The sequence below is a fragment of the Nematolebias whitei genome, chromosome 2 (genome assembly GCF_014905685.2).
Source record: "Nematolebias whitei isolate Nwh7 chromosome 2, NemWhi1, whole genome shotgun sequence".
Classification (NCBI taxonomy): domain Eukaryota; kingdom Metazoa; phylum Chordata; class Actinopteri; order Cyprinodontiformes; family Rivulidae; genus Nematolebias; species Nematolebias whitei.
In genome coordinates, this window is record NC_056499.1 from 26,214,125 (window position 1) to 26,224,402 (window position 10,278).

Consider the following 10,278-nt stretch of genomic DNA (forward strand, 5'->3'; position numbering starts at 1 on the left):
TATATATATGTAAATAATAACAAAAATGCTTGAAAAATGCTTATTTACAACTTGGTAAAATTTTCTTAGCAACAAAGCCTTCAGTTTATGAATGTCTGTTTAATAACAAAGTTTAGTTACTTGTCACTTCCTTCATCCATATTTTCCTAAAGTAGATCAATTCAATTAAAAAAAATAACAAAAACTTTATTAATCTCAAAGGGAAATTAAATGTTGTTGTAGCTCATCATCCTGGTTTCATTAAGAGTTGTTATATTCAGTATGCTGATGGCTGTGGGCAGGAAGGATCTGCAGCAGTCTGTACCACAGTGGATCTAAAGAATCTGGATACAGATGCTGATCTGTCCACCCGGATTCTGGTCTTCTTCTTGTTATGAGCCACGTTTCCTGCCAGCTCCAAGAATATCAGCAGTCAGTCACTCGAGCACCTCTGCTACATAGACGGAGATGCATCCACGGTGCCTCCTTTACAACTCATTTGGAATTTGGGGCTGTATTTGAGGTACTATTTGAGCTTTGAGATGTTAATCAGCTGCTCCCGGTTGTAAAAACCACCTTATTTTCATGGTTACGCTTCACAACAAAGATCAGGTGGGATGGTGAATGCATGCGTGAACAGTTTTGTTTCTCTCATTAACACAAATTTAGATTTTAAGGAGAAAAATGGCTCTTTTGTTGGCCACCTAATATTTGTGTGTTATTTCTGCATTTATTTGGCTTTAACTTTATGTTTCTGATCATTAAATACATATTATTTTCCTTATCTAAATTAAAAATCATACCCAAATGCAGTTTGCTAAAAAAAAAAAAAAAAACACTTCTAATTTCACTTGGAAAAGAAAGAAAATTGACTATTTGAGTTAGCGTGTATGTAAGCCAGCGAACAACGAAATCCATGTACTGCTGAAATTATAAATCAAACTGTGGAGGAGGTCAAGGTTAGGAATTCACCCAAGGCAACACATTTTCTGTGGAAGATTTTACAACTGGGAAAAACTAACAGAATATTTAGAAACATGATTAACAATATGAGAGGAACATAATGTTCCTGGAAATTTACTTTACTCGCACACAAGATGATTTGTTAAAATGCCTGTTTGGATATAGAAATGAATACATAATGGCATGAACGTATTTTCTTTCTTTATCTTATTGTACCACACCTATTTATCTTCAGCATGACATTAAATTTAAAATAATAAAATTTGACCAAATGAACATTTTTTTTCAGTCCTGCTAGGAAACAGCAGTTTCCTTGTCAGTGCATTGTAATTAGTGCACTGAGCAAAGTCGCATCAAATGACAAAATGAGAAAATTGTTTTAAAAACACCTCTGAAGTCAATGTAATGCAGCACAGATGCATCCGTTTTAAGGCGCCACAAGAAAATGTAAATTAGGAGAGACCAGTTGGTCGGAATAAAAACAACCAACAGAAAGTCGACATCAGTAAAGCCAAAGGCGACGCTTTGAAATGAAAGAGCATGCTGATAACACTGACAGGCTATTTTCATATTTTGACAGCAGTGTGCGTTTCCATTCAGACAGATTTTCATAATATGCAAAAATATAGGTGGTAAAACAGTCTTCACACAGTGCTTTGATCATATAACACAATGCACCTCTTTACAAAAAATACATACACTAGGTGCTGGAAAAACTGCAGCTTACATATACCAGACTTTCAAGGACTTTGAAAACATTACACAGAAATTCAGAATTATTACAGTCATTCCTTTATAAGAAATTGTAGCTATTCAAACCACACGTGGCTTCTAACGAACTTCTCTTTAAAGGATTTGAACTAACCTGCTGTCTCTTTTCTATCTCAAGCTTCATCCTCATGCTCAAACACCTCAGAGTATCTTGGAAGGTCTGCTTCAGTGTTTTCTCCATGAGGACCTTATGAAAGGCTCCCACGGCGCAGCCACATAGAAACAGCACTGCGTTGGACAGCAGCTAGGAAGAAACACAAGAGATGTTACAGCTGAAACCTGAAGCACCTGGTCTACACTCTTGGTAGGGCTGTCACCATAAATTTTGCTAGGCGATTAATTGTCTCAAAAATTATTGCGATAAACGATAATATTGTTTGAAATTTAAGAAGGGATTATGGTAATTTGTTTTGTGTGTAGCACCTTTTTTTGACCACTAGATGACAGCATAAGACTGAACCGAAAGATGGATAGTGAGGGAGTGAGCAGCGTGTCTCTTTAAGAAAATGGGAGGGAGGCCCCTTGACGTGACATGGGCTGTCTATCCTTCCTGTTTTTTGGTTGTCAAAATGGCAGACGCTCAGTGTGGTTTGAGCTCTTTAGCAAAGCATTTGCCACACAAAGCTTTTAATAAATAAAAAAAATCTGTAAACAACTTCTCAGCTGCTTTTTGCAGAGAAAAACAACTTTTTAGAAGGCACGAGTTTCAACCGTGAATTTTGGAGCTTTGACAAGACGGAGGTTTTTTTCCCCGAGGTCGGCCTGTTAGCTTAGCTCGTAGCACAGCTTCTCAGCTTAGCTGCTTTTCACGATCCAAAAACATGATTTTGGACGGTTAAAACAGATTTTAAAGAGAAAGGAAAGAATCAGTGAGGAGCACCAGAGTTGAGCCTTTTAGTCATCCTGTGCTTCAGTAGAAAGAGGGACGCGAAGAAACGATAAAGCAGATAAATGAAAATGAGGTTGATGATTTTCATTTATCATGCAATTAATTGATTTATTGTTTATTGCGACATGTCTAACTGTTGGGAGTTATTTGGTGCCTAAAAAAAACTACAGTATACAAAGTTTCCAATGAGACACGCAACATAAATGTGTCAATATCTTTTTTTTTTTTGGTTGTCTTTGTGTTTTTTCGTTTTTCGTTTATTTCCTGTGTTGTGTCCCTCTGAGTTTCTCTGTCATCAGTCCCTTTTTTCCCGCTTTTTTTCCACAGGAGCTCCTGCTACTCAGTCCTGCTGTCATGGAAAAAAGGAGATTCCCAGAACAGACCAAGGTGTAGTTCATCCAATTTATTTACAAAGCTTTGGAGAGCAGTCCAACATTCACAGAACATGCAATTACAAGATTACACTGTTACCAGTGCTCTCATTCATGTGAAACCCTGACCTGCTCTAACTCTCTGGACCGGACAAGTTAGTTTTATAGAATAATCTTCCTGTCCGTGCCCTCAGCCCCGCCCCCTCCATGTCTGAGCTGTCATCCAAGGGTCTGCTGCAGGCACAAAGGAGTGGAATCTGAGTCAAGGACTCTGTTGAAAACATGTCACAATATCATATCAATATCATATCAATCATCCCTTGAGGATATCAAAACAACCAGTTCTTTCTGTTCCTCACTAACTGGTCACAGTAAAAACAATTACAGTACATGGGACCGTTTATCATTTACAACCAGTCAGTGAATAGAACAAAGTATAATGTCTATATCTCCTTTGATTAAGTAGAAACAGATTACACATGATGAATGCATGAAATACACACTTTTCTCAACACTGCCACGCCCACTCACACCTGTTCCCTGTCTCATTATGCTCATCTGTCTCTCATCTCATCGTTAGCCTCAGTTCATTTATGCCCTCTATTGTCTTTTACCAGTTTGCCATTGTGTCTTCTTACACAATGTCTAGTTCTCCTCAGTAGTTTGACTGTAAGTAGATTACTGCAATACAAGCCTTTTATTTTTTGATTTATGAAGTTTTTAAGTTTTATTCAACGCCAGTTGTTTGTGGTTAAGTTTGTATTTCCTGGGTTCTGACCATCTGAACCTGATATTACAAATGTCCGTGGCTCTGATAAAAAATAAGAACTTTGTCAGTAGCTGCATTTTTATGTTATTTTTTGTTTATACGTCTGGCAATATTGATTTATCTAAATTGTACATTGAAGTTTGTTTTTTTTAACTCTGCCATCTGAAGTGTTTAGTGTTTCTGACTTCATCAACCACCTCTGTAGGAGGAGGGACATAACTGTCCTTATTAATAATAAGGACATAATTTTGTTTTGCTCAAACATTTCTCAAAAAAAAAAAAAAGCCATGTCAGCAGTGCAGAAGTATTAAGAAAGCTGTGGCACAGCTCTTGTTTAAATGCTTTTACCTGATAGGCTAAGTCACGGTCAGGGTCTGACTTATTCCTGTAAACTGTTAGTCGCAGTGTGAGGGCCAGAATGTGGGACAGGGAGGAGATGACACTCAGCCCCACAGCGTGCCACAGCTGGAATGGCAGCATGGTGTAGACTGTGAAGATGATAAAAAGGAAGAAAGGCACCTGCAATCATAAAGGAAACGTCTTGTTACTTTATAAACAACTATTATTCATATTCACAGATAAGATATTTAAAAATACTAAATATGAATAAATGACCACATCTTAATTGTATCTGTATAAAATGTAGCTGTTACTGATGATCAAAGAGTCAAATGGTGAAATGTGAGCCACCTGGTCCCAGGCCACGATGATATGACTGCTGAATATGAAGGTGTAGCCCAAGGTGAGATGCGTGACCCAGATGATCAGGCCAAGCAAAAGCCTCCATCGTTGTGCGAGTATCTCCGTACACACCAGCACAAACACAGCCAGGAACACACACAGGCTGCCGCTCACCACGCTTACGAAGGTATAATGATCCTCAGCCCTCTGTAACGGCAGCAAAAGGAAGAAACAAGCACTTTTTTTTTACCATCTTCAAGCAGTTTTCTGTGTTTGACTTATGACTTGTGTTAAGAAAAGTTGTACAAGCCAGTGTTAACTGGCAAGTTTTTTAAGCTGAAAAAAAAAAAAAGTTATATCGTCAATAAACAAACATCCACAAGTCAGTCTCAAAGAACCTGTTGAATTTAGTTCATAGCCTTTAAAGGGTTTTAACCATTTTGTCCTGCCTATTCACTATATAAAAAATAATATATTTTATTAATTTCCCAATTTACCATATTTCTAATACAGTAGTCCCTCGCTACTTTGCGGTTCGTTTTTTCGCAGACTCGCTCTATTGCAGTTTTTCAAAGTAAGATTGGACATGATACACAATGGCTGAATGAGCCACATGACTGGCATATATTTTTTTTATTTTTTTAAAGAAATTATTTTAAATAATTTAGCACCTGTGTGCAACCCACAGCTTTAGGAGAATATTCCTCCTGCAGCTGATCTGCTGATTTCTGCTCTGCACGGAGATCAGCTGATCGTGCAGATTGGAGAAGTGGGTGTGGCCAAGAGTGCAGCCGGAGGCAGAGAGCTGAAATCATGACATGCTGTGCTCTTTTAGAACTTTTAGAGTTTAAAACCATTGTTTAGAATATTGCAAGAGTGCGGGATGGGTTTAAAACACCTTTATATATATATATATAATATATATATATATATATATGTATATATATATATATATATATATATATATATATATATATATATACTACTTCCTACTTGCATTATATTCCTACTTTGTGGTTTTTCACTTATCGCAGCGCTTCAGGGTACGGATCCCCCACAATAAACGATGGACTACTGTATAGCTATTGTGGATTCAGAATCAAGAATGTACAAGAAAGAAAAAAGGCTGGACTTTTTCTATAAATGTGTATAAAAAGTGCTGCTGTCAGTCATCATGTTAGAATGAATATCTGTTTGTGCATTCTCAAGGCACTTTATAAGACACATTAAGTGTTTCACATAATGTGAAAACATCCAGGCATTAAGTGGAAGCAGGAGTAGGAGTTGGGAGGGTGAACATGAGTGGAAAATAAGGGGTTAAAAGACTGCTTAAGAGTGAGGCACATGCACAAAGTCGGTGTTAATAGATCTTCATGTGGAGAAGGCCATGCTGCATTTTATGTTGAGCTTTCTGGTTACCATGGCAGCACTGGAAAAGGCCAGCTCTCTACTAAACCCTTTTCACCTTCATGTGTCTTATTGAAACAGCAGAGAAAAGGAAATTATCCTATTTAAGAAGAAAATAAAACCCCATAAACACACACAGCTAATAGTTTTAACACAAAGCATTTGAGGAATAACATAAATATTTAACAACAGTTGTAATGACTAACAATTTCACAATTTCAATCTTATTTTTTGACAGACTACAGTTAAATGTGTGTAGATGGTAAAAGTGATATTTTTGTGAAACTAAAGACTCTAGTCTGGATCTACAACTGGTGATATAACATGTACTTTAAGGGTCTGTTTGCCTAGTTTTCCTCTCAACAGTGTACATTTTGTGGACCCGGACTTCTCAACACTTGGACACCATTGTGCCCGTCTTTTGCATTTAACAACATTATTAGATGAGCTCTATTTCAGCATTTTCCCTCTCAACACGTCTGCACCCCTGGAAACACACTACACCGACGTGCTCCTCTGGATGCAGGAGATTCATCTAAAAAGATGATATCTTGTATGTTGATATAAACCATTGTCACCCCAGGTCTTACAGGGTCAAACAGACAATAAAGAAGTTGGACAGAAAAATGAGAGTGCACATGCACGAGGCAGAAAATTACAGCATGCGTACACGCAGTACAGAGAAGTGTTTACATAGGGAATGAATCTTTTGTCTAGGACTGAAACAAGAGAAAAGGGAGTGTGCTACAAAGGTAGCAGCAGCAACACAATAGAAGGAAGGTTATTTTTTTCTAAAAGAGGAAAGTAATAATCTATGCTGACAAAAGATGTCACTGAACTGAACCGCTGCTTGTTATTGTGCCAACATCAACAGCGTGCTCCCATCAGAATAAGTCAGAAGCACGATTACTTTCTCTACCCTCAGAGCTACACTTTTCATGGTTCCATTTACGTAACTCCTATTATTTTGGTTCCACCTGCTTCCCTAACTACTGTATCACCTGTAATACCATTATCTTTGACTATCATATGCTTTGCATGCACACATTTCAGTTGTCATCTTATACAATCTAAACAAAAGAAAATTAAACAAGTTTAGCCTTATTTCATGCACATTTTAATAATGCATTTCACTTCTTTTGGACAGTTATGCAATGAATCACTCACGCACTATACTCAGCAGTTTCAGTGCTAGTGAAGGGGATTTGAGAGCTTATTTAAGTGGTTGTGGAGCTAAAACATTTTTAAAGTCAACCAAGAGATCCACAGTAACCATCCAAACAGTATAATGCTTCCCATGTTTAACAGCAGTAACACAATAGAAGGAACTAACACCAACAAAGTCAGTTTCAGCACCATGAAGTTATGGAAAATGGTGCAAGTCTGTAAAACTACATTCTGTGCTATAAAAATGTCAATGCAATAAATCAGGTAGGGATGCATGATATTATCGGCATGGTATCGGCAGATATTAGCATTAAAGTTCAATATCGGACATCGGCCATTCCATCAAAATAACTCACAGATATAAAAGACGTTTTTGTATGACAACCAGTGACAAAGATGCCTGCAGCGCCAGCACAACATGATGACGTCACGCGCCTACATGATCTCACGGCGGAGAGGAAAATTCAAAATATCGGCGGTGTGGAATTTGTTTTCCGTTTAGGATGTTGGATTCCCAAGATTTATGGACTACGTTGAGTCGCGTTACATCGTCCCAAGTTTGAGATATTTTTCCGACGTAGCTTTACCCGAGTTACAAGCAGTCATTTCCAACGTCATTGAGAAGCTAATAGCTGATATCACTTGGGTGAGTTTTACCACAGACATTTGGACGTTGTGTTAGCCTCGTTAACATGATTAGTCTTACGGCACAATGGATAGACAAAACTTTGAACTTAAAAAGGCTGTCCTTCATGCACAAGAGTGCAGAGGATCCCACACTGCAGCTAGGAACCCAGATCAAGCCTCCACAAGTGAGACAGCATCACAGGTGACTAATGCTAATAAATAATATTTAACACTTTTCATTTAATATAAGTCAAAGTGCTATGCATATCTTATGGCTGTTAGTGAATATATGTCACCAGCTCTTACAGATGTTGCACAATTTTTGTAGCAAATAAGCCTAAATAAGAGGGCTATGTTCTGACAAAGGAAAGTATACATAAAAATATTGGCATCTGTATCGGTTATTGGCCAAACAAGTTTTAACATATCGGCATATCGAATATCGGCCAAACATGCAATATCGTGCATCCCTAAAATCAGGTAATGTGCAAAAAGACTTGTGGAAGAGAGACATTGGTATAAGAAGAAGTTGATAGTTATGTGTCACGCCTGCACCAAATATTAAAAATATACTGTCATCATATTGGTGAGTGCAGTATCAATATCACAAAGGACTGCTTGGACTATCTCCTGAGAAGGTGCTACTTAAGAGACTGAGCTGAAAACAGCACCTCAGACTGAAGAAGTCTCTTGGATGAGAGAAGAAACGTTTCTATATTTTTTTTGCTTTGTTTTTTTTTTTTTTTTTGAATGTCCAGAGGACCAGATTGAACTTTTTTGGATACATTCTCTCAGTTTAAACTTTTGATCTGTGATTTGTGTTCTATTCTGAATAAAATATTAGATGTTGGAACCTCCACATCATCGCATTCAGATTTTATTTACAATTTGCTTAGTGTCCCAACTTTTTTGGAATCCGGTTTGTATATTTGATAAAGGTTTAAGAAAACAAACTTCTGTTCTGTAATAGAAGATGGTGAGCCTCTCGTCCAGTTTAAAACGTGGAACGCCACACTCCCCATTTCTTCACGGGGAAAGCGAAACGTCTTCTATTACAGAATTTAAGTCTTTTTTTTTTTTACACTTTATAGTTCGCCAGTGAATAATACATAAATTAACTTAAGACTATCTGAAACCAAAACAGCTGACTTCATAACTTTATCTCAACTGAGGAAGAGCAGCTAAATTTGAATTGTGTTTTCCTATTTAAGTTACTTTAGTGTTGAAGTATTGTGTGTTAGATTTTCTTATCAAACACAATCAAATCCATTAGAAAGTAAAGCATGAACATTCAAACTAGTTGCAGTCTAACTTGATTACAAGGACAATCAGTAAATATATTGAAAAAATATTTCTTCCAGAAAACCATTAATGGACAGCACAATCTCAACACTTATGTTGATGACGCCTCAGATTTTTTAAGTCATTAGTTTGGAGCTCATCAAACTAAAGTCTGAATTAAGAAACATTTTCAAGAATCAAACAGAAGTCCAGCTGCCTTCATTTGAACCTTCTAGGATTAAGGTTGTAATTTCTTACAACACACTTGGAAATCAGCAGAAAGACTGAATGGACATGCTTTAAAAATAACCTATTATAAATTCAGACTAGTGTTATAAAATGTTAATAAAGTATAATTGAAACATAAGATGCTTCTGGGGCTGTATTGTAGAGCAGTGCATACCCAAAACACTACACATGCAGAACTAGAGAACATTACATCTCTCAGGTCATCTTTGAGGTCTATAAAATCTGAACAATGGAAGAAATAAACCATCCCCTTATTTAGAGAAGTGGTTGTGACAATGTTTTGATAACCGAGTTCATCTGCCTTTGTGCACGACAAATGAAAACAAGCTTAGATGACTAAATCTGAGTCATTTACATGACATAAACATTGATCTATTCATTTTCTTTAACTGTTATTTCCTTATGGTGTGCAGGGGAGCTGGCGCACATCTCCAGCAGCCATAATATGAGAGGAGGGGGACAACCTGGACAGGTCACAAGTCCATCACAGGGCCACAGAAACAAATGAGACAACCACTCTCACACTCATTCACACCTAGGACATCTCGGAGTTACTAATTAAACTAACATGAACGCTTTAATCTATGGTTGGGAACGGGAGAAAACAAGCATGCCCTAGGACTGGGGTCTGCAACCTGCGGCTCTGGAGCCACATGGCCCCTCTGCAGCGGCTCCAAGTTTTGACCACAACTAACATAAAACTGAAGTTTATTGGTTGTTGCACCAACAAGAAATGGCTAGTTTTAGCAGTTTTCCGATCATTTCTTTTGCCAATATGTGAATGATAGTACTAACACAAGGAGTAAAACTAGTTGACTACGTCATGCTAGCAGTTTGTTAGCCACCTCTTTTAGCTCACTTCCAGTCTTACGGTGTGAACATTTTCTCAAATCCACCAAATGTTTTCAGGCAAGTTGCTGAGAAGAAATAGGGTGAGTCAGCTTGATAATAAAAAAAAACAAAGCCAAAGTAAATGGAAGTATTTATATTCATTTTAAAATTCAAATATTTATTTTAATTTTAAAATTCAATTACACATCCGACAAACTGGCCTCATTTTTAACTTTATTACTTCATAAGGATACTTTATGAACCGTTTTCACAATTAAATATAAAACTCACAA

At 37.2% G+C, this 10,278-nt stretch overlaps 1 protein-coding gene across 1 annotated transcript in view; it reads right to left on the reverse strand.

The window, feature by feature from the left end:
• adcy7 (adenylate cyclase 7) overlaps positions 1–10,278 on the reverse strand; it is a 44,015-nt gene that overhangs the window by 32,821 nt on the left and 916 nt on the right. The window contains exons 2-4 of the mRNA XM_037693971.1: positions 4,433–4,630; positions 4,091–4,261; positions 1,808–1,957 (exon numbers count right to left, since the gene is read on the reverse strand). Of these exons, the coding sequence (XP_037549899.1) occupies positions 1,808–1,957; positions 4,091–4,261; positions 4,433–4,630 (519 nt within the window). The remainder of the gene's footprint in view (positions 1–1,807; positions 1,958–4,090; positions 4,262–4,432; positions 4,631–10,278) is intronic.